Below are 25,601 nucleotides of genomic sequence, written 5' to 3'. Positions count from 1 at the left end.
CACTTATTTTTGTTACACACTGTATATTGAGAATTGAGATATAAACCAACGTAAGTAAAATTATAATTCACCTAATATTTATTAAAAACAAGTATAATTAGACTACCTCCTCCTGTTTGGAAGTCTGTGTAAAAGATGAGAAATGATGAAGAAGAGAATGATTTTTAAAATTTTACTAAAATTGCGTTGACGCAACGCGGACGTTGGGCCCGTACCACGAGACGGTTTTGAGACTCAAATAATCGTACGAGAATGTTGCGTCCTACTCTAACAAACGTGAAATAACGTTGTTAGAGCAGGACGCGGCATTCTCTTCCGATTGTTTGAGTCTCAAAACCGTTTCGTAGTAGGCCTACTGATCCTGTCTCCGTGATGGAAATCCCGCATCTCTTCCCTTCTCTCTGCCTCCCTAGTCCCTGACATATTTTTGACGGTTCGTTATAATTTTTTTCGGATACGGAACTCCAAAACACCTAATAAAGTGCTATCCGGTTGTACGTCTTATATTGCTCACGTGCGGGCAGTCGCCAGTCGGTACTGCTGTCTTGTTGCTGTCGACTCTCGTCAGTCTGTAGTCTACTTTCGCGCGCCTCTGAAGCGTTACGCTCAAATAATCACAAACGTAAACAAATAGTTTAATTACGTGCCAGTTACAGTGGATTAAGTATTACCGTGAGTATGCATGTAAATTGTTTAATTATTTTATGCGAATTGTAGAGACGATTTAAATAATATGCAATAAAAATAAATTATTATACACTTAATATGCTGTAAAATAGATAAATATTTTAGTTGCAATCTTTAAGTAGCTTTACAGACTACACCTAAATTGACAATCAAAATTATTCTAATTCTGCGAGTGTTAATTTTTTTTAATTGTAGAGCGATAATTTGAGAAATAATATTTTTTGATACTTCATTGTCCTTAAACTACTTTAATTAATGTATTAAAATCAGAACAATATACAGATAGACCTTTAGTGGCAAAATGATTATTTTATGGCAAAATGGCAAAAGAAGAACAATAATTTAAGAATATTAATCAAATTTTTTGTTTTAATGTCATATTTTTTTGTAGAACAATGATTTGAGAACTATTATTAATATTAGACAATGCGTTCATTAAATATTATGATTAAAGTGCTTATATTAAGTATATAATATCAACAATATACCTGTTCGGTGAATTAAATCGAGTTAATCTTTGCACAATTTACCCTGTAAAAAGAAACTCGGTTCACAAACGGCGGAGTAATCGTTGAACATACAAAAAAAAATATCCACAGCCGAACCTCCTCGTTTTTTGGAAGTCGGTTAAAAAATATAATCATATTTTGTATATGGCGGGTAGGAATTCTTATGAACAGCAGCAAAAAAGACTTAAGGACTTATTTGTTGCGGCTTCGTCTCCCGGATCAAGCGAAAACCCTTTTGCTGACAATAGCTGATTGACGGATAACGCCTAAGGACGCCTAACTTTCGTGCTACATATATATATTTTCTACGTGTTCTGACACTACGTCTATAGGCAATGTATGAAAAAAGTACTAGCAAACTAGGAGTAACAGTACAAAAGTATTGTCCGTCAACGTGTTAACGAAAGCTTATGTCAATTCCATACATTTTGTATGGCGATTCACAGAGAAAAATGAAGGGCCGGGATTTACAGTCATTAAGATGCAAATTAATTAAATTATTGAATTAACAGGGATTTTATTTGAAAAAAGATTAATGAGGTTATTAATTTTGCTACATTGCTACATTTTTTTAATGAAATAAGGGGGCAAACGAGCAAACGGGTCATCTGATGGAAAGCAACTTCCGTCGCCCATGGACACTCGCAGCATCAGAAGAGCTGCAGGTGCGTTGCCGGCCTTTTAAGAGGGAATAGGGGAGGATAGGGATGGGAAGGGAAGGGAATAGGGAAGGGTAGGGATGGGAATAGGGTAGGGGATTGGGCCTCCAGTAAACTCACTCACTCGGCGAAACACAACGCAAGCGCTGTTTCACGCCGGTTTTCTGTGAGCCCGTGGTATTTCTCCGGTCGAGCTGGCCCATTCGTGCTGAAGGATGGCTCTCCCACATCTAAAATACATATTACATCATTTTACACAGTACACCACTAGTTACAAATTATTATTATATATATTTTCTATTATTATATATATTTTCTATATATATATTTTCCATTTTTTTTAGTAAAAGATGGCCCTGTGCGAGTTTCTTACGCCGGTTCTTCTCGGCGGGGTAGTTCCCGAACCGGTGGTAGGCAACGTAGTTTCTTCGTTCGACTTTCAAAAAGTGTATCATGATACCCATTTTGAAGAAAAAGATATTTTATTTATTTATTCAAAATGTAGGTTTAAACTTTAAATAATTATTCGGGGCGATTATTCCGTTTTGAGACTTTAGTACTAGGGGCGAAGTCAGAAAATGGACTGTGAATGAAATCTAACTTACAGGTAAAACTAATGTTTTCCTGTGTTCTTAGATACATATTTAACTATAAGTATGTATTTTGTTGCCAACAATATTTTTTTAAAGAGTTTGTTCAATTCATAACTATAATGAATGCAGATTTAGTTTCTTTTTAGGGTTCCGTACAAAATGGGTAAAAACGGGACCCTATTACTAAGACTTCGATGTCTGTCTGTCTCCAGGCTGTATCTCAAGAACCGCTATAGCTAGACTTCTAAAATTTTCACAGAATGTGTGTATCTGTTGCCGCTATAACAACAAATACTAAAAACAAATTAAATATTTAAGGAACAAACGTTTTTATGCAATTTTTTGCTCGATATCAACAATGGCAATAGGTAGGCACTTGAAATGTTCACAAAATACTCAGTGGTATTTATACTTTAATAATTAATAATATTATTTAAATAAAATAAATAATTAAGGGGGCTCCCATACAAAAACACATTTTTTAATTATTTTTGCTCTATAATGGTATGGAACCCTTCGTGCGCGAGTCCAACTCGCACTTGGCTGATTTTTAAAATTGGGATTGCGATTCCTTCCATTTTTCGCTATTGCAATTTGCATGTAGTTTTGGTTTTCGTTTGCCATGTGATTTAAAAAAAAATACCTGTATAGGGTAAAGTCGTAGCCTGCTACGGGCTAATAATAAAACTATTATATCCATCCATCCTTATTTATTACGAGCTTTTGCCTGCGGCTTCGCTCGCGTTAAGAAGTATTATTATATACAAACTTTCCTCCTGTATTTTAACCCTTTGGAGGTGGAATTGATCAAAATCCTTTCTTAGCGGATGCCTACGTCATAATATCTACCTGCATGCCAAATTTCAGCCCGATCGGTCCAGTGGTTTGGGCTGTGCGTTGATAGATCACCATGTCAGTCAGTCACCTTTGAGCTTTATATATATAGATTATGATATAGGAACTTAGTAATTACCGCCACCAAAAAGTTTAAGTACCGCTGATCTAGTGCAATAGAATATGACTGTGACCTTCGCGATGTAGCTCTATTATAAACGAAGTTGCTTGGTCTTCCGCAAAGGTACAAATCATTGACTATAATAATTATTACTTTAATTTTTTTTTAATGAAATAAGGGGGCAAACGAGCAAACGGGTCACTTGATGGAAAGCAACTTCCGTCGCCCATGGACACTCGCAGCATCAGAAGAGCATCATCTGCAAGTGCGTTGCCGGCCTTTTAAGAGGGAATAGGGTAATACGGGAGGGTAGGGAAGGGAATAGGGTAGGGGTTAGGGGATTGGGCCTCCGGTAAACTCACTCACTGTTTCACGCCGGTCTTCTGTGAGAACGTGGTATTTATCCGGTTGAGCCGGCCCATTCATGCCGAAGCATGGCTCTCCCACGTCTAACAATTAATTAATATTATAAGTGCAACATGATTATTCGCCTTATTTCAATATGCACATTTCTAATATTAATAAATTCTATATTAAACTAGCGGTTGCCCGCGACTTCGTCCACGTGGACTTTAGTTTATAATTGTTCCCGTACATCGATGGAATGTTTTACGCGCAAATCGAACCGTACATTTTTCCGGGACAAATAATATCCTATGTTCTTTCCCGGGACAAAATGTATCCTATGTCCTTTTCCGGGACGATAATCAAGCGATTACAATCTCTAAATTAGTTATATTCACGTGAAAAATCCTCTTTAAATAAATCATCGAGCTATACAGGATGTAATAAAACTAAATGATAATTCTTAAGGGTGTGCATAAGTCCCATGTATAGAGTTCCCCGTAAAAGTAGCAGCGCCGAAAGAGCAATTTTTTTCACTTTTGTATGGGAAAACTCGTGACGCTGGAGCGCTTGAACATACAATTCACAAAAAAATGGTCTTACAGCGCTGCTACTTTTGCAGTGAACTCTACAAGGAACACAACTACTTACCCTAAACTCTAAAGTATTATTACTTATCGTATCCCAAAAAAAAAAAGCCAGACAAAAATATCTTATACAATGTGTGTATATTCTCGTGTAGGTGTAGGTATACTTAGAAAATCATCGCATCGTCGCGTCACATTCCAATGTGTAGTAAGTAGTAACACTTACTGTCAAAGAAAGATACATACAGCCGAACGTATTACCTCCTCCTTTTTGGAAGTCAGTCAAATAGTACAGCCAATATTTTGGCGAACCGTGCTTCGAGTCAGTGCCGTAAATAGGGCGGTGCCACCGGTGCCCAGGCACAGGGCGTAGACTCTGGGGAGGCGCAAAAATGGCCAAATCAGGCAGGAGTATTATTTTTTCAGTTTGCTCCCGATAAAAGTTCCCGCTGCGCCCCTAGAGCACGATTCCAACAGTAAAATAGACCTATACATTGCTTTGGGTAATATAATATCTAAAAAAGCAAGGGCGCAGTTGTAGAAGCTCGCACAGGGCGCAAAAAAGACTGTTTACGGCACTGCTTCGAGTGAACAATGGTGGGATAGTCCCTGCCATCAAAGTTATATCATTTTTCATGAACTCTGATGTAACTTTGCATGGTGACCTTGTGCATGGTGCCCTTTCCTGCCTGTGCCTCAAACTTGAGCAGTTAAGTTTAATTCGGGTCGGGTTAAGTCGGGTCGTCTCATTAAAGTTAACCTTTTCTTAAAGGTTAGAAATGAAAACGACCTACTTTTAGGGCGCGATCAGACGTGCGCGTGTTCTGCGCGGGTTGTACTATAGCGTATGGGAAAACGCGCGCGGGCTCTGCGCGGGTTCAGCGCGTGCTGCGCGCGTGTTTTCCCATACGCTATAGTAGAACACGCGCAGAACACGCGCACGTCTGATAGCGCCCTTACTGAGAAAATGATGTAGTTTGTTTTTTTTTTTTAATTAGGGATTAAACTTCAATCATTGAAGCTTGCGTCCAAAGAGATGGTGAATAAGGCAGCTTCTTAAGTGTACCCCCTAATAATTTTACAGTTCTTCGTCATCACTACCATTGACGGATTTATTTTCTTCGTCATTACTGTATTTTGAGACTTTACAATATAAAATAATTTAAATTTTGGAATAATCAATCAAGTTTGTTAACACTGCCAAATTATAATTTAGTTACAGATGAATATTTTAAAAATTGACCCCGAAAAGAAAAATGACTAAATAACAATGTCCTAAAATTATATTTTATTAATATTCATGAATACGACCAGGAAAAGTAAAGGTCGGTTCAATGGCCGCTCACGTGTCCTCATGAGACCCTTTAAAAGTTATTAAAACCAGTTCTAAAGTACCAAATATTTATATTACAAGCAATATTTAATAATGCCATTACCGTCGATGCAATATGAATTAATGAAGTCACTTCCCAGTAAACAATTTGCATGTACAATATTGAAAATAAATACCCAATCCAATTTTACACAAATGGCGCTTAACTCTGCGATAATTAAAATAATTAAACACCTACCTATATGAATCCTTAATAATTTTTAACCAAACATTTTAATTTATAAATACTATATTATGTATAATGTATGTTTGTGTTCGCATATCTCTGGATCATACAATACCATTCCGATTACAGTAAGTAATTCTTTTTTGTTGTAGGTACTAGGTATTGTTCAACTCAGGTAAAAGTGCGAGTTTCATCAAAATTGGTTCAATCGTTTTGGAGATAGATTTTTAATTTTCAATTATACAGGGTGTAACAAAAACAAGTGATAATACTTTAGGGTGTGAACGTGTTCCCTGTAGAGATTTTACTGTGACAGTAGCAGCGCTGAAAGACCAAAATTTTTTTTCACTTTTGTATGGGCAAGGGCCCGAGCGTCACGAGTTTCCCCATACAAAAGTGAAAAAAATTTTTGGTCTTTCAGCGCTGCTACTTTCACGGTGAACTCTCTACAGGGAACACGTACACACCCTAAATTATTATCACTTGTTTTTGTTACACCCTGTATACGTACAATTTTGAAGTCGGTTTTATCTTTTTTCAAATACAGATATTGATGCTCATAAATAGTAATTTGTGAACATCGAAATACTAATATCAGTGTGATTTATATATGTAGCCTTATAGTGACTAAACGAATTATTCCAGTTGAGATAGAGACTAGAAGATAGAGGACGCGACGCTATCACTCTGCATTCCTAGTGTCATGAATGTGTATTGTGTAGTTGTAGACAGACGTCAGACAGTGCACGGTGCAGTATGTGCGACGTCACGGAATTCCACGGCACCTCGCCAGGAGATCACGAATCCGGAAGAGGTGGATGACCTAAATATTGTTATAATAATGGTCGTGCTATCTCTCACTTTCAATGCGAAGAACCAGAAAGGTACCACGATAAAGGAACATCGATCGAACCCTTCTTTTTTTAACATGGGGAAATGCTTTACGCATCCCCGGCAAATTGGGGATTTCGGCCGGGGTATGTGGGACTCCTGTAGTCTGCCCACTAAAACCCTATGGTGCTCCACGCCTCGCTTAAGGCTGAGTTACGGGTACAATAGAACCAACCGCAACTCTACCAGACATATCGATCGAACCCAGCGTAAGGTACAACCCATGGCGTCCATTATGGACTTTTACTATATAGGGATTTGATACTTCATTTGACATTTTGTTATCGTTAAAGTTATAGTTAAAGTAAGTTGGTGCACCCCACCCTAAATTGAATAAAACTCCACGCGAAGTTAAATTCAAGCTTTCAAAAAACCAGCGTGAAATAACAAAATACTTGGTGTCCATGGGATAGTCGCTGCTCGCTATGACCATCAGACGAGTCGCTTTCTTGTCTGCGGGAAAACTCAGTGTTTAAAAGTGAAATCAAGTCTTTAGTGGAAAATAATAGTATTTTAAAAAGATAAAACTGACTTCAAAATCGTACGTACTTATTTAAGAATTGAAATTCCCTATCTCAAAAAGACTGAAATGATTTTGATGAAACTTGCAGTACTTACTTCAACTGTGGAACAAAAAGTCCAACAATAAAATCACTAGTATCGGACTTGTAGTTTCGGAGATAATATGCGAACCCAATCTTAAAAACATATACACATACATTAGGAATTAGGAACTTGTCGACGGGGAAACGGACGAGGACTTAACACGACCCGAACGACAAACAGACAGACCGACCGAAATCCGGTGCCGAGCTCGATCCCGGGTTCGAGTTCGCATGCGGATAGCATAGGAACACACCTAAATCATGACCGCGACCGCGACATTGTCGTAGAGAGCTCTACCAATTACTTTGACATTAGAACATACACGCGTATGTCACCCCAACCGGACTCGGAAGGGGAGAGGGACGGCCCTCTTTTAAGCAATAAAATTAATAACTTGAGCTCATCTACCGCGATAACTCGTACGCAGCTAGTTTGTGCTACCGCGCGCGAGCAGCCTCACTCGTCTGAGAGTGAGTCTTAACCAGACCAGTAGCTTAGACCCTTTCGAAAAAAAAAAAAAAAACTTGTCGACGGGGAAACGGTTATGTCAGGGGTCCCCAATCTTTTTCAGCTTACGGCGCACTTACAAGTCAATATTTTGTGACGCGCGGCGCCTTACTCTACCTAGCTATTACAAAAAAATACCTACATATTATATAAATCCATATTTTAATGATTATAGTTAGGTTAAGCAAGTAAATAATAAGAAACAAATATTTAATCATCTGCCTTCTTTGTATTAAAAGTAATTCATAATATAATTTTATTTTATAAAATCTGTGGTTATGGATAATAATGACGGAGGATCGACTCACGGCGGCGCGGCGCCCCTCTTGCATTTCCACGGCGCACCAGGGCACCGCGGCGCACAGTTTGGGAACCCCTGCCGGGTTATGTAATTCTTTTAATTCCGTCATTGCTTCGCGTTAGATAGAGCAACAATAAACAAACAAATTAGCATCAATTACCACATTCCCTTCAATGAAGACGTAACATAAATAAACAGAGCCCTACCTTTGTACATAAGTTATATTAAATGACATCACGTTCATAATATTAGGTCCTTACTTAATTATGAAATTGGCGTTTTGTATGGGAGGAATATAAAGTCGACTTTTTTGAATTAATATTTAATTAATCAAAGTATGTACCACTGGTATCGATGCATTGGGTAGTTTGTTGATCCCTTTACTAAAAAAAATCGGCCAAGTGCGAGTCGGACCCACGCACGAAGGGTTCCGTACCGGTATAGAGCGAAAGTAGGCAAAAATTATGTTTCTTCATTTCTTGTATGGGAGCCACCCTTAAATATTTACCTCATTAAAATTTTATTATTAATTATTAAAGTACAATTATAACTGAGGATTTTGTGAAAATTTTAAGTACTATATTAGCTGTTACCATTATTGATTACGAGCAAAAAAAACCCTAAAAAATCACGTTTGTTTTATGGGAGCCCCCCTTAAACATTAATTTTATTGAGTTTTTAGTATTTGCTGTTATAGCGGCAACAGAAATACACAATCTGTGAAAATTTCAGAAGTCTAGCTATAGCGGTTCTTGAGTTACAGCCTGGCGACAGACAGACAGACAGACAGACGGACAGACGGACAGACAGCGAATCCTCAGTAATAGGGTCCCGTTCTTACCCTTTGGGTACGGAACCCTAAAAATGATAAGTAATTACTAATTATATACATATAATAATGAAGAATGTTACCTAATTTTGTTTATTAGCAGTCCATATTCTCTGTCAAAAATAAAAAATACTAGTGAAAGAATTTCGTCTTGGATACGTTAATTAGTTTCCGATTTATAAGCAAAACAAGTTGTAACTACGACGCAGGCGCCTGGTAACGGCGTGACATCATATAAATATCACATTTTCGTCGCGCGGGCCCCATAGAGGAGATTTTACGTGGGAGAGCCATGCTTTGGAATGGGCCGGCTCGACCGGAGAAATACCACGTTCTCACAGAAAACCGGCGTGAAACAGCGCTTGCGCTGTGTTTCGCCGAGTGAGTGAGTTTGCCGGAGGCCCAATCCCCTACCTTATTCCCTTCCCTACCCTCCCCTATTCCCTTCCCTACCCTCCCCTATTACCCTATTCCCTCTTAAAAGGCCAGCAACGCACCTGCAGCTCTTCTGATGCTGCGAGTGTCCATGGGCGACGGAAGTTGCTTTCCATCAGGTGACCCGTTTACTCGTTTGCCCCCTTATTTCATAAAAAAATTGATTTTTTGGCTTTTTTGTTCTTTATCAATAACGGCAACAGGTAGGCACTTGGAATTTTCAACAAGGCCTTAATGATATGTGTACTTTAATAATTAATAATAATATTAAAATAAAATAAGGGGGGCTCCCATACAAAAATCACAATTTTTGTCCTATTTTGCCCTATAACGGTACGGAACCCTTCATGAGCGAGTCCGACTCGCATTTGGCCGTTTATTTTACTTGAACATAATCAATAACATCATCTACCTGTCGCTTGTCGATATGAAAAGAGTTACAAATATTATTTTTTAACAAAAAATTAAAACCGACTTCCAAGGTTAAAACAAAAGTAATATTCTTAAAAATAATCTAAAAAGAATCAAATAATTCTTATTCCTTATTATAGTGCCGTCTTCAGACTTCGCCTAAGCCTCAACTTTTTTTAGTTACCTATGAGACCACAAGGCTATATTATTATAGCTTGCTGTCTTTGTACATATTACTACTAGCGGTCGCCCGCGGCTCTATATATAATAGTGCACACTGCACAGATTGTCTTCCTCCCGCCCGCTTGGTGACGCCCACTATCGTTATATTTTAATTTCAATATAATTTCAAAACTAAACGTCCAATTTTAATCATTCAAACACCAAATGTTATCTACATAAACTGTACTTAGTGATGAAATAATTTATTTTCATAAGGATTAATAGCATAAGTGAAATAAACGCGTTTAAATGTAGTCCCAAAAAAATCTAGATTTTTGATTCATAGTGATAGGTAGATGGCGATCAGTCGCGTTATGTCAAACCCAGCCTACAGATCAAAACTAAGTAGGTCGGTCAACTGCTTATAAATCAATTTCTTATATAGTACCTGATAAATATGAGGATATTTATATGTACTATCAGAGAAGTTGATTCCTATGCAAATCGGGGACTTAAGTAGTTTGGTTGCGTTACGTCAAACCCAGCGGACAGATCACAATTAACATTGAATTGACATATTCGACCAAATAACGTTGGTCTATCAATTGCATAGGAATCAACTTCCTCGATGGTACATAATAATAAGTATGCATTTTGGTATATTAGTGATCGAAGATTTTGGGACCTTCTGGTTAAGAACTATCTATACTAATCTATACTATAATTAATATTATAAAGCGGCAGAGTTTGAACGCACTAATCTCAGGAACTACTGGTCCGATTCGAAAAATTGTTTCAGTGTTAGATAGCCCATTTATCGAGGAAGGCTATATTTTGTTAGTCTTAGCGCGATAAAATATAGCCTACAGCCTTTCTCGATAAATAGGATATTTGACACTGAAAGATTTTTTCAAATCGGATTAGTTGCTCCTGAGATTAGCGCGTTCAAATAAGCCCTTTCAAATAATTTCCCCCGTTTTTTTCCACACTTTCCTCTATTTCTTCGCTCCTATTAGTATTAGCGTGATAAAATATAGCCTATAGCCTTCCTCGATAAATGGGCTATCTAACACTGAAAGAATTTTTCAAATCGGGCTAGTACTTCCTGAGATTAGCGCGTTCAAACAAACAAACAAACTCTTCTCAATTATAATATATAAGTATAGATTAACCTACCAATATACAAAAAATCAGCAGGTTAGGGTTCCGTTTTAGGATTCATGTAGTCAACCAAGTTTTGTTGACACACACACACGCACAGTGTATATTACAAATAGACTAAGTATTTGTAATTATATTCTACTAGACGTTCCGCGCGGCCTCGCATGCGTAAATTAGATATTTCACAGACAAATTTGTCCACAAAATATAGCCTATGATCCATCACGTGGTCTACTTCTTATCTGTGCCAAATAACGAAAAAAATGCTTCATTAGTTCTCGAGATAAGCCCTTTCAAATAATTTTCCCCGTTTTTTCCACATTTTCCTTCGCTCCTATTAGTCTTAGCGTGATAAAATATAGCCTATAACCTTCTTCGATAAATGGGCTATCTAAAACTTCAGTGTTAGATAGCCCATTTATCGAAGAAGGTTATAGGCTTATTTCTTATTTCAATAATCATCAAAATCCGTTGCGTAGTTATAAAGATTAAAGGGAACAAAGGGACATGAGGGAAAAAAAGCGATTGTTTTATAATATGTATAGAAGAGTAACATTGTCCTACAAAATATATAATCCATATTTTAGACCATCAAATCAAAGTATGAAATCCTTTCTATCTCTGTTAACTACCACTTTCAAGATTTTTCGCAAATAAAAATGTTGTTTGTTGTTTGTCTTATCAAAATAAAGCTACCCAAAAAAAATTTGCTTGATAGTAATCAAAAAAATATTTGTTCTAGGGCTCCCCGACTATACAAGCCTTATATTAAAAATATTGTAACATTAGCAGGTACCTACTTAGAACACGAATAGAAGTGGCCTGTAGCATGACTATAAAATATTGTGAGAGAACTCATTAAGTTTTGGTAGAGTTCAGATGTTCAATACTCTCAAGACCCCGACTGTTTCATAAAGTGGAAAAAAAAAACAAATTGGCAACCGGCATAGAGCGTTATCCTTCTGGAAATTCGGTTAAAAAGTATTAAATTTACGAATAAAGACTAACCAGTCCAGTGTCTGAAGCTTTTCAACAAGAATTTATCCATATCCATAGTATTATAAATGCGAAAGTATATCTGTCTGTCTATCTGTCTGTCTGTTACCTCTTCACGCCCAAACCGCTGAACCGAATTTACTGGGTATGGAGATACTTTGAGTCCAGGGAAAGGACATATGATAGTTTTTATCCCGGAAAAATGTACGGTTCCCACGCGATAAACGAGTTTTGGCGCAACGGAGTTGCGGGCATTATTAGCTAGTATTAGCTAGTAGTACTACTAGTAATAGTAGTAGTAATAGTAATTATTAGCTAGTAGTAGTAGTAGTAATTATTAGCTAGTAGTAGTAGTAGTAGTAATTATTAGCTAGTAGTAGTAGTAGTACTACTTATTAGCTAGTAGTAGTAGTAGTAATTATTAGCTAGTAGTAGTAGTAGTAATTATTAGCTAGTAGTAGTAGTAGTAGTAATTATTAGCTAGTAGTAGTAGTAGTACTTATTAGCTAGTAGTAGTAGTAGTAATTATTAGCTAGTAGTAGTAGTAGTAATTATTAGCTAGTAGTAGTAGTAGTAATTATTAGCTAGTAGTAGTAGTAGTAATTATTAGCTAGTAGTAGTAGTAGTAATTATTAGCTAGTAGTAGTAGTAGTAATTATTAGCTAGTAGTAGTAGTAGTAATTATTAGCTAGTAGTAGTAGTAGTAATTATTAGCTAGTAGTAGTAGTAGTAGTAATTATTAGCTAGTAGTAGTAGTAGTAGTACTTATTAGCTAGTAGTAGTAGTAGTAATTATTAGCTAGTAGTAGTAGTAGTAATTATTAGCTAGTAGTAGTAGTAGTAATTATTAGCTAGTAGTAGTAGTAGTAATTATTAGCTAGTAGTAGTAGTAGTAATTATTAGCTAGTAGTACTTAATTGAATACTTGGGTCAACATGTTCAAAAACCTCATAATCGGGAAATTTATTAATGTGCATCGCCGGTATGTTTCTCCAAAAACGTTCCGTCAATCCAACTTTGTCCGTTTGTATGAAAGGCAGCGAAGTTTTAATGACAAACGAAAGAAGCAAGTGCTACAACATCAGATATTATATAATAAATAATTTCGCACCAATATTTATCGGTCCATTTAAAATGTAACCACGTATGACGTTGCGCCACTACGTGCCGTATGCGCACGGCTTTTCTAAGTCAAGGTCACGAATTCCGATTCACAAGCTGTACATCATTTCAATATAAAATGCATAACGAATAATAATATTTGTGCAGTGTCAGTGCGCCCACGGGCCCCGGCTGCAGGTCCTTGACCTACAGACCGACCTCAAAATTCTCAACAATAACCTTTTTAAGGGATTATGTCAGAGATTCCAAATACTGGTCTCAGGATATGGCAAATATGAAGCAGAAATGCAAACACTAATTGTATCCATTAATTATTATTATTGTTTTATATCAGTGTTTCGTGATATTCTACATTTTAACAATATTGAATCTTGCTAACTTACATAGCTTAAATTTTGAATAAACTGTCCTCGTTCTGATATTTTGGCAGTTAAAATATTATGGCTAACGAATGCCAGAAATATATTACCAAACAATATTACTCACTAAGATATTTATTATACCTACTTAATTAATTCTGAGATAAATGAAAATTTGCTAAAGTGATTTGATTTTAAATTGAAATTATTTTTGAATTGAATTTGTTAACATAAATTAAACCTTCAAGAAAAGAGCGTATACCCTCTTAAAAGGCCGGCAACGCACCTGCAGCTCTTCTGATGTTGCGAGTGTCCATGGGCGACGGTAGTTGCTTACCATCAGGTGACCCGTTTGCTCGTTTGCCCCCTTATTTAATAAAAAAAAAAAAATAATTGTATGTATTATTTTTTACACTCCTACTTTTTTGTACAATTTACGGAAGTCCTAAATATTTGTTTTTCTGTGTGAGGTGTTTTGTTGCAAATGTTCTAATTGTTTCTATAAATACATATTATCTCCACGGACGTAAATTTTTTACGTCCGTGATTATCTCATGGTAATTGGTAATATTGACTATATTACGGACACATTATACTTAACTCATTCACTGCCTTTCCGAAAAGTAACGATGTTCCCAGGTGCCGCCATATCATGCTATGCTATGCAGCGTATAAGATGCATAAATAATGGGTCAAGTTATCAAGTATAACATAAGTCACAGTGTAAACAGTGCACTTGAGATGTGCTAATGTTTATAAAACCCTCATTCCCAAGTTTACTCTGGCGAGTGCAGACCCTGACACTCTTGGCGGTGATCTTTAAGTGTAATGTCAATGTTTATACCATACCATAAGAGGGTGCTCGTAATGTATATTTTCCACAAATTAATTTAATTGACTTTTGTTAAATCCGGATGGTATAGTTCAGTTATATAAACGTACTTTTTATGACCATCGCTTTTAATTTGCAGTTGACAGTTCAATTAAAATTTATCATAATATTATTAAATTATAACAGCAAAATTGGACCGCTATATCTGATACCTCTAATAGTCCTTACTTTTTATAGAGATAAAGGATAATACTCCATGTGGCATCATGTATATTTTAGGTGTCACCTGTTCCAAAAACTTTTAATTTTTGTCTATGATTTAAACATAGATATTAATGTTTTATTTTGAATACGTTTCAAAACTCTTGCATCGACTTTTGAAAAATTTGCCACGTCGACGAGAATAGGATTCTTTAATGCAAGCATAAATTACATTATATTAACTTATGTTCCATTTTCAAATTTTATTTAAATAGCGTTATTGTTTCAGGTTTAAAATGGTCGGTCGACCGAAGTCGCCGTGTGAGGCGCTGATACCGCAGTTTTACGCCGGCCGCTCCGTCTTCATCACCGGAGCCACCGGACTCATGGGAAAGGTAAGATTACGTTCTGTTTCACGCTTTAAGCGGATCGTAAAAAAAACTCTGGATAATCCTTTTAACTTTAAAGGACATCATCTACAGACAGGACAGTCTCTAACTTATTGGAGGCTCTGAGCATGACTTTGGCGGAACGCTATTTGGTTAGATTAAACTTAGATTAAAGTAAGAAAGATAGTAAATAAACTAATCGATTCCGGGACGTGGACACTTGCCCAAAGTGACGACCAAGAAAGAGGGGTCTGACACTAAGGGCCCTTCCACACGACGTTTTTTTTTGCGCTCATTTGTATCGATACAAACAAAAAATAAATTATTGTATTAATAAATTATTAAAAACACTCGTTTTTGGTGACTGATTGCGCTGAAACTATAAGTGATATCGCTTTTGTTTATATGAGAGGCTTGTAGTTTTATCAAGGTTCATTTCGTTTATACATACTTTTTATGTATCGAGTATGGTTTCTTATTTAAGTGGAAAATGCCACGTTTCGGGACATATTCGCGGGCACGTTGGGGTGACGCACACCCCGGAGGGAGGAGGGGGGGGAGAGTAGAAAAAAATTAACATTACTCTATAACCTACATATCCTGATAGATAAAAGTTGTACTTTAATTTTGCGAAATTTTCCATACATTTGAATTTAATTGTCTTGAACTATAGGACGTGCTGTAACTTGTAAGCGCGCGCTTGTATCGCGTTTATATGGCGTTCGTGTCGCGTTAATTATTATCGATCGGCGCCGCTTTTGACCACAGCAAAGCGCGTTTCAATAACGTTCAACTTGCGTCTGTATTGATACAAATGTTGTTACAAACGCGCTTCATTAGCGTTTATCTTGCGTTTGTATCGATACAAACGCGCGTTTCCTTTGCGCGCTATTTTATCTGCCAAAACGCGATGAAAACGCACAGAAGACGAGCGCTGCAGCCTGCATCAGAAACGCGCGTCGACAGCGCGCAGAAAAAACGTCGTGTGGAACTTGGAAGGGCCCTAAAATGTATGAAAGAATTTGCCCAAATAAAACCAAGTACAGTGATGATACATCTGAGTCACAATTAGAAATGATCAAACCAAGATCAAGCGAGAATCACAACCATAATCACTTTTTTCGGCCAACATTTTGGACTAAAATGGATGATGTTCTTTTTAGGGTTCCGTTGTCAACTTGGAACCCTTATAGTTTCGGTCTGTCGGTCCGTCTATCCGTCTGTCTGTCTGTCTGTCCGTGGTTTTGCTCAGAGACAATAGGACCTACAAAGCTGTAATTTGGCATGAATGCACATATTAGTGATGCCGACAAAATGGTACATTAAATCTTAAGAAAAATATTTTTATGGTACCTTCCCAGTTCCCTACACATCAAGCGGGGATGAAATTTTTTTTCGCGTCTACCCCATCTTATAGGGTGTCGTTGGATAGGTTTTTTAAAAATATTATGAGTATTCATAGATCATTTTCCGATTAAGGGATCCATTTGTGAAATATTAAGTTTTAAAGTGGAAAAATCGTTAGAGCACGGTGTATTATTACTAATTTATCCCCCCCTTATACCTAAACGGTTGCTTCTGGAAATGTGAAAAAAATTACGGGAGTAGGAAATATGCTGAATTTAAAAGTAAAACTATCACGGCTAAGAAGACTTTATAAGTTATTGAGTAATAGTCGATCAACTAAAAAATGTATTCGGCGAAGTATAAAGGAATTTTTCGTTTAAATTCCTTTGAAAGTAATTGAGATGATGTTGTTAGTAGTGTAAAACACGTTATAAATGTACCATTGAGGAAATTGATTCCTAGGCAGTTGACAGACCAACGTCATTTGGTCGGATCATGTCAATTCAATGTTAATAATAATAGGCATGATGATTATTTTTTTTTCTTATCGGTAATTGAAGGACACTTAAAAAATAGAAACACCGTTGAAAGAATGACTCCGATAGCTTAAAAATTCACCAAGATATGACAATTCAAATATCTCATAAAAAAGACCTGCCCGAAACGCTCCATACAAAGTGCTACGAAAGACTGACGTCAGTCTTTCGTAGTTTGTACGCATCAGGAGACAACTTTGTTCGACAGGTATATTAAATATTGCTTTTATGAAAGTTGTTTCATAACAAAAGTTGCTTTTAATTGCATAAGTTATCGAATTGTATACAAATATTAAGAAATTTAATAGAAAAAAAATTCGACTTGAATATCCAACTTTAAAGGCGCATAACAAAAAAAATACAAATGCTATCAAGCTGAAATTTTGGGAACACTTACTTTTTTCCCGTGATTTCTTTATTTTATTAACAAAATTCGCTAATCTTTGACCTTGTCATCATCCCTATTGTAATCTGTCGGCTGGGTTTGACGTAATGCGACCAAACTACGTAGATCCCCCATCTGCCTAGGTATCAACTTCACTGATATTACATTCATTGACTATGCAAACATTTTAAAAAACTAGCGTTACTACGGATCCCTATATTGCGCGTGGCCCGACACGCACTTGGCCTGTTTTTTTCTGAAAATGGAATTGCAATTTTATTACAACAATCAATAACCGGATTCATATTTTTTTATTGTGGGATAAATCGATGTAAGAAGATAATCAAAACAATAAATAATGGGGATTGTCCTTTTTTTTTTTTTAATTTTGTTCATTACAAAAACATTTCGAGGAATAAGGTCAGTGATCGTTTTTCTGTATATAAACGAAAAAAAAACCTATTAGTTACTTATATTTTTGAACAAATATGTTTAAGCTTTGTTTGACCTTCAATGGCGTTAAATTAGCAATAAATTCGACCAACATTACGTTTCGAACTTTTGGTAAGCTTCTCGTATCAGGTTTCACATAATGAGAACTTGCATTTGACGAACCAGCCATTATAAATAAGATTGAAAGGAAAAAACATACTGCAGAGGTCAATTATTGGCCGCCGATGATGACGTCAGAGCGAAACTTTAAAAATTTATTGAGAAAAAACTAGCCAATGAACTTCAAAATTATTTAATTTATATTCTTAAAATACCCTATTTTAACGAAAAAAAATATAATAAGTACATGTGATTTTTTTTGGACAATGCCCATTATTAAATCACGAAGCATTTTTTGTAATAAAGCTTTTTGTCTGCTGCATGGAATACGTATTTCATTATTAAAATATGAATGTGTCTTGTTTAAACTTGTATGTGAACGCAACAGGGAGTAATGAAACTAAGTGATAATACTTTAGGGTGTGTAATGTGTATGTGTCCCTTATATAGAGTTTACCTTGAAAGTAGCGACACTGAAAGAGCAATTTTTTTTGAGCAAGCGCCCCCACCTCATGATTTTTTCCATATAAAAGTAAAAAAAAAAGAACTAGGTATTATTATACAGGGAACTTATACATACTCTAAACTCTAAAGTATTATCACTTAGTTTAGTTACAATATATTATATTGTACAAGTTCAATTGACTGAATTAAAAAAACAGGTGCTGATAGAGAGGCTGCTGTCCACATGTCCTGACATCGGCAAGCTCTACCTCCTCGTGCGGCCCAAGAAAGAAGTCCTGCCTGAAAAACGCCTTCAAGGACTCAAAGATTCGATGGTATGTACCTACTATCAGAGTAGTTGATTCATATGCAGATAGCGGACCTACGTAATTTGGTCGCCGAACAAATTAAATCAAATTCAAATCCTTTAGCATACAATAATATACAATAGTATAAAAGCTAGGTAGCGTACATCACTGTACTGTAATGGCAATTAGACAACGGATGCACGCCGAACAATTTTATCCTAATATATATTATTATTTACACATTCACACACACAATCACACTACACTTTATCACGTAAAGTCTCTTTCGGCGACGTGATGCGCGCTTCGTTCGGGAGCCTCCCCCGGAACCTCCGGTAAACTACACCGGCGGGCCAGAACTCCTCCACCTCGAAGATGGATAAAACTTGAGTCGGCACTCTCACCACAAAGGAACTGAAATTCACTTTGTGGCGAGAGTGCAGACGCTCCGCCCTCAAGGTGTAGGTGGTCTTCTCGCGGATGTAGTTTACGACGTCTTCGACCGTCATGGACCAGTGCAGGCGCGATACGTAGAGCGGCGTCGCGGGCACCTCGCTCCGCAGGCGCAGCTCGGGCACATAAGGTGCGGTGCCGCGGTGGTTGCGGACGGTGGGCTTCCTCTTCTTCCTCCTCTCCACCAAATGGTCGCGTTATGTCAATCCCAGCCGTCAGATTATGACTAAAGGTCTATTCAGACCGCAACGCGACGCGTAGATTCTAAAGAACAACCAACCCTATTGGCATACCTGTCGTATTTTGGTGTACACCTATATAACATACGCCAATCGAAAGAGAAGATGTTTACAAACAACAAATACTCTTTGACATGTCGTAAATAATATACTTTCTGAGTTATATTTTCAGTTTGAAAATGTAAAATAAATAACATTTTAGATACATTTAAGATACAACCTGAAATATTTAAAAAAGTATAACATTTACGACATTTTGTCAAAGAGTATTTGTTATTTGTAATTATTTTATCTGTCGATTGGCGTATGTTTCATAGGTGTACACCAAAATACGACATTTAAGTACTTGAAACTTATTAGGTATGCCACGCTCCATACAAAAAGGTTCGAACTCTTTTGTAGTGGATTCACAGATTTCGTGAGCGCGAGACGTCTTGCAAATCTGTCAAATCCATACAAATTTAGAAATGCATAATATTATATTCTATGCGTCGCGTTGCGGTCTGAATTGAACCTAATATTGAATTGAAATAATATTACCGACTAATTGGCGTAGGTCCGTGAACTTCTTATGAATCAATTTCTTCGATGATACCTTAGTATAATATGCATCGACTTACCTTAAGGGTATTCATTTAATTAATGTTAAGTAATCAGACTGCTCTGAGTGAGTCCGTAAAGAGTTTTTAGAAGGTTCATGACTCATGAGTGGTACACTAGATCGGTTTTCGACTTCACCTGCTACTATACTTACCCTTTTAGGTTTCCATAGGAACTACAAGGAGCCCTCATTATTTCACTCTGTCCAAATTGGTAAATCTTGACCAGGTCAGTTGTACTTTGAAAATAGAGAGAGTAGAGTTGTAAATTTATTATTATATTTAACAAAAAATTAAAACCGACTTCCAAGGTAAAAACAATAATAACATCCTTATAATATGAAGTAAAATTTATGTTTCCTATCTAATAGTGCCTTTTTCCGAATTCGGCTAAACCTCAACTATTTTCAATCTTCATCATTTTGAAGTCGTTAGCAGATGAGTCCTGAGTCCTGACATGCTCTCGGTTCAGAGGCCATAGCCAAAGTCTCTTTCGTTAAAATCGATGACGAAATTCGTTATCATAATGTATGGGATTTGACATTAGTCTTCGCAAGAGAAATGTCATTTAGCGATGACTATGTCAAAACTCAAACCGCATACATTTTGATAACGAATTTCGTCATCTTTTTTAACAAAATTTGAATAATTTTAGAATAGAATAGAATGATTTATTGCAAGATTTTACCACAGAATAGATAATAGTTGATTTTACGAGAGTTCGTAGCACCAACCGCCCTTAAGGTCATCCCCTGAGCAAACGACCTTGACCATACACTTGCCGCGTTGTCGAGATCGCACCAAAATAGTATTTTTTTTTCTTATCTTAGTTTAATTATTGACCTAAAAAAATTCAAACGGCGGATATGTAGTTATATGAAATTGTCGATATATTGGCGTGTGTTTCAAATAAACGTAATTTGTAAATACTAATGAGATACTGAAAGTATGTTTGAATTTAAATAAATTGGAAGCTGATATCATGAGTACCTATAATACAAAAATAGGAAATTAATAACGGAGAAAGGAATGTTCATATGCTGAAGAGTATTGTTGTATTTTAATAGAATTTTGTGGCTTTCAAATTAAGAGTTAACAAAAAAACTAGGCCTTTGCATCCGTTGTGGATGATTTATACAGTATTTTCAGAGCGAAGTAACCACTCCTCAAATACTGTAGTGCCTGGGACAAGATTTTTTAATGTCCGTATGGTTGCCCAAGCACATACGGCATTCTCACAACATAGTTGGCCTAGTCCAGAGGAAAGAACTAGTCAATACGTCTGGGACCAACTATGTGCGGGTTTTACCGTACGAGCGTCCGTATTATGTACTTGAGATCAGAAAATGTCTCATTGGTACACGCCTCCACCCGGGATCGAACCTGCACCCTCTAAGAGTGCGAACCAAAGGTCTACCCATTAGGCCACGGACGCTCTTTTTAGTTAACAAGACTCTTGTCTTGTTAACAAGACAACAAGAAAACCGGCCAAGTGCATGTCAGGCCACGCGCAATATAGGGTTCCGTAGTACACACCGCTAGTTTTTTTTTTAATGGTCAATGAAGGTACATTTAGAACGTGTTTTACACTACTAACAACATACATCATCTCAGTCATGTATGTTGTTGATCAAAGGAATTTGAACGAAAAGTTCCTTTATACTTCGCCGAATACATTTTTTTAGTTGATCGACTTTTACTCAATAAGTTTAGCTGGTAGAAGGGGGGACACTGGACTCTAACAATTTTTTTCACTTTAAAATTTAATATTTCACAAACGGATCCCTAAATCAGAAAATGATCTATGAATACTCATAATAATATATTTAAAAACCTATCCAACGACATCCCATACGATGGGGTGGACGCAAAAAAAAAAATCATCCCCGCTTGATGTGTAGAAGGTACCATAAGTTTTTTTTTGGATTTCATGTACCATTTTGTCGGCATCATTAATATGTGCATTCATGCTAAATTACTTTTTTGTTGGTCCTATAGTCTCTGAGCACAACCACGGACAGACAGACAGACGGACAGAAAGACCGAAACTATAAGGGTTGTTGACTACGGAGCCCTAAAAAACAGTAAATTACGGCATCTCCGTAGGGAGAGCGCCTTAATAAAACACTTAATTTTTTGTCTTAATTTAATAAAAAAGACGATTAATGTTTGCTCATCTATAATTTATACGTACAATTACTGTAATTAACTACGATATCTGTCATTCGGTGTGAGGCTAACTGCAGCGCGAAGGCTAGCAGGAAGCGGCTAATAATATAATGTAGTCGAAGATACTCGCAATTCGGTTGCTGTTATTATGTACAAACTAGATGCCTTAAGTACCCCGCAAACGATTAAATTTGTTTGACAAACATGTTTGATGTAATTTACGTTTTCGTTTTCATCAAACAGCAGCGCAGACGAACAAACGTGCATCAAACAAGTTTGTCAAACAATTAGCTAGAATCGGTTTGAGATCATGAGATCTTGTTTGACAAATACAGCGGAACACGTTCAAACACGTTTGTCAAACGCCCAAAGCCCGCGCCAATGCAAATTTTCTTCAAACAGGTCAAACACGTAGCTTGTTTGACAAACGCTTCAAACAAAGCTGTACTATCAAACTGTTGTCTGTTTGACAAACACGTAAAATTTGAAAGAACAACTTGATCGTTTGCGGGGTACTTTATATATCTCCGTTCAAAAATTGTTTATCGCGCGAGAACCGTACATTTTTCGGGATAAAGTATCCTATGTCCTTTCTCGGGACTCAAAGTGTCTCCATATCGAATTTCAGTAAAATCGGTTCAGCGGCTTGGGCGTGAAGAAAAGACAGACACACTTTTTAGGGTTCCGTAGCCAAATGGCAAAAAACGGAACTCTTATAGATTCGTCATGTCTGTCTGTCTGTCTGTCTGTCCGTCCGTATGTCACAGCCACTTAACTCCGAAACTATAAGAGCTATACTTTTGAAACTTGGTAACTTGTAATCTGTGAACCGCCTTAAGATTTTGATACAAACATGGAAAAATTATAAAAAATTTTAGGGGTCCCCATAGGTACAACTAAAACAAAAAAAAAATTCATCTAACCTATGCGTGTGGGGTATCTATGGATAGGTCTTTAAAAATCATATTAAGGTTTCTAGTATCATTTTTTTCTAACCTGAATAGTTTCAGAGAGAGACTCTTCCAAAGTGGAAAAATTTGTGTCTCCCCCCCCCCCCCTCTAACTTCTAAAGTAGGGGCATGATAAGTCTAAAAATAATATATAATGTACATTACTATTAAAACTACCAACGAAAATTGGTTTGAACTTTGAACGAAATCTAGCAAGTAGTTTTTTATACGTCATAAATGGTTAACCTTAAATTAACTTTCATTAAATCAATTGAAAAATAAATCAAAAACCTTTTAATTTCATAAAAATAAACCTTATTGTTGCTGCGGAACCCTTCATGGGCGAGTCCAACTCGCACTTGGCCGGTTTTTATAATATTAAGGATGTACAGATAATACTATTATCTGGTTGCGTAACATCGTTATTATCTATTATTAAGACTAATTAAGTACCAGTCTTACGTTCTAGACCTTAGTTTTTTATGAGCTTTTTACGTTCCCACATTTTTAATACATGATACTCGTTTTAACCGACTTCCTAAAAGGATGAGGTTATTATAATATGTTCAGCTGTGGATTTTTTTTTAATTTTTTTATTTTTGTATGTTCAACGATTATTCCGCCGTTTGTGAATCGATTATCAAAGTTTTTATTTTGTTAAGTATCCTAAAAAACTTTAAATGGCCCATACATCCTTACATCCATACATTTTTACTATCATGCGCATTTGTAACTTCTTTGTATACTTAACGAAATGCCACTAGATCAACCGATATGACAAAACAATTCACCGATATGGTAAAATTATCAACCGATATGATAAAGCAATCCACCGATGTGACAAAACTGTGCGTTGGTCATGATTCTAAACACCGATATTAGATTTAAGACACCGATTCGTTTTTCTTATAATTTCGGTGTAAATTATCAAATCGGTGGTTAAAATGACCACCGAATACACCGATATGAGAGCAGCGACGTGAGAAAAAACACACTTTTTAGGAAATTATAAGAAATGCATTATATCTAGGATAAATTTGGTTACAGATAATGAAGCTTAATCACTTAATACATTCATTATAACCAAACAACAATTTTAAAACTATTAATTACATTAAAAAATTCAATCACCGATATTATAAAATAATTGCCCGAGAACATTTTAATGGCATACTTATATTGTTGGCACGAATATGCAGCGGTTTGACTGCTTGCTTCTGTCTTGACTGCGTGGAAACACACAAAAAGGAGTAAATTAAAATTGGGGTGGGGAGACTGTCCGACTCGTCGATGAAAAGTAATGCTCAAATTTCTTTTATCCAGCGATATGAGGAAAATTCTCAGGACAAGTACATTTGTGCCTCTAAGTAACTATAATCGTTAATTATGTAATAAAATATGGTATATAATAATAGATTAACTAATATTCTACGAAATAATATAAGTTATACCCTTAAATTATTCATATTTTCTAGTATGTAAGCGTTTTTGTTTGTAAAAAAGTAGAGGGACAGCACCGATTTGATAAAAATAGATCTTCAAGTTATTTATTTCTACCTTTGTAATAGTCATAGGCATATTATATTTTTGCCACAATCCTATAGCTACCCATTGAATAGTAAAACAAATAATTTACAACAATATTCCCTTTTTTTAATAGTAATTTCAACGAAGACAAAAAAAAGTCAACAAAGAAATATAACTAGTAATTAAATAAATGTTGGTATCGTTTTAAAGGTAGTACAATAAGGATTTAATTATTGTTATAGTTATCGTAACTGTAAATTGTTCTATAGCCTTAAAAGAAAAACCGGTCAGTTTGGCATAACATTTCAGTAGGCGATTAATGACATCTTTTTTGTAAAAAACACTAACAAATTGATTTCAATTGCTCGTAGCGCCACCCATTACCCTAATTGAGGTTTCCATCCGGTTTTTCCTTGAACTTATCAAAGTTATGATGAACTCCTGAGCAATACCATTCCCATCTTCTTGTACAGCCACCCGGAGGTCCTGAAGGGTATCTATGGCAAGAGTCCGGGGCCCCGACCCTCCTTTTGAGTTCTCCTCATGAGTGCTCAATAGGATTAGGGTTAGAGCTCCTTCTTGGTCAGTCCAAACCCGAAATTTCGACGTCGGAGAGATATTGACGAACTATCGCAGCAACGTGCGGTCGAGCATTTATCTGCATCAATATGAAACCTTCACCAACAAAACCAGCGCATGTTGTCCCAGCACGCCCTGAATGTAGCGATGGGTACTCAAAGTGCCAAGGCGCGGCCCGGTTACGAACTCAAGATTGGTTTTTGCATCAAAAGAAATCTCGCCCTATACAGTCCAAGAACTCCTACCAAAAGGAAACCCTTTCGTCAATCCACGCCGGCGCAAATCATTCTCCTTGTCTACGGTATGCTTGATACGACCATCGTTACCATAAAGACTGATTTAGCTTTCATTGCTCCAATGGAAAATCAACATGAGAACGTGCGAAACTAAGCTGCGCTTGACGGTGTGCTGGGGCCAA

At 36.5% G+C, this 25,601-nt stretch overlaps 1 protein-coding gene across 1 annotated transcript in view; it reads left to right on the top strand.

Moving 5' to 3' along the window:
- The first annotated feature begins 557 nt into the window (after positions 1–557).
- The window catches only part of LOC121727420 (putative fatty acyl-CoA reductase CG5065), a 41,361-nt gene continuing 16,317 nt past the window's right edge, over positions 558–25,601 (top strand). The window contains exons 1-3 of the mRNA XM_042115263.1: positions 558–672; positions 14,996–15,101; positions 18,578–18,694. Coding sequence (XP_041971197.1) covers positions 15,003–15,101; positions 18,578–18,694 — 216 coding nt within the window. The 5' untranslated portion in view covers positions 558–672; positions 14,996–15,002. The remainder of the gene's footprint in view (positions 673–14,995; positions 15,102–18,577; positions 18,695–25,601) is intronic.

Source organism: Aricia agestis, chromosome 5, assembly GCF_905147365.1.
Source record: "Aricia agestis chromosome 5, ilAriAges1.1, whole genome shotgun sequence".
Lineage (NCBI taxonomy): Eukaryota > Metazoa > Arthropoda > Insecta > Lepidoptera > Lycaenidae > Aricia > Aricia agestis.
The sequence above is the reverse complement of the archived record's forward strand: the minus strand, read 5'-3'. Positions and strand labels throughout refer to the sequence as shown.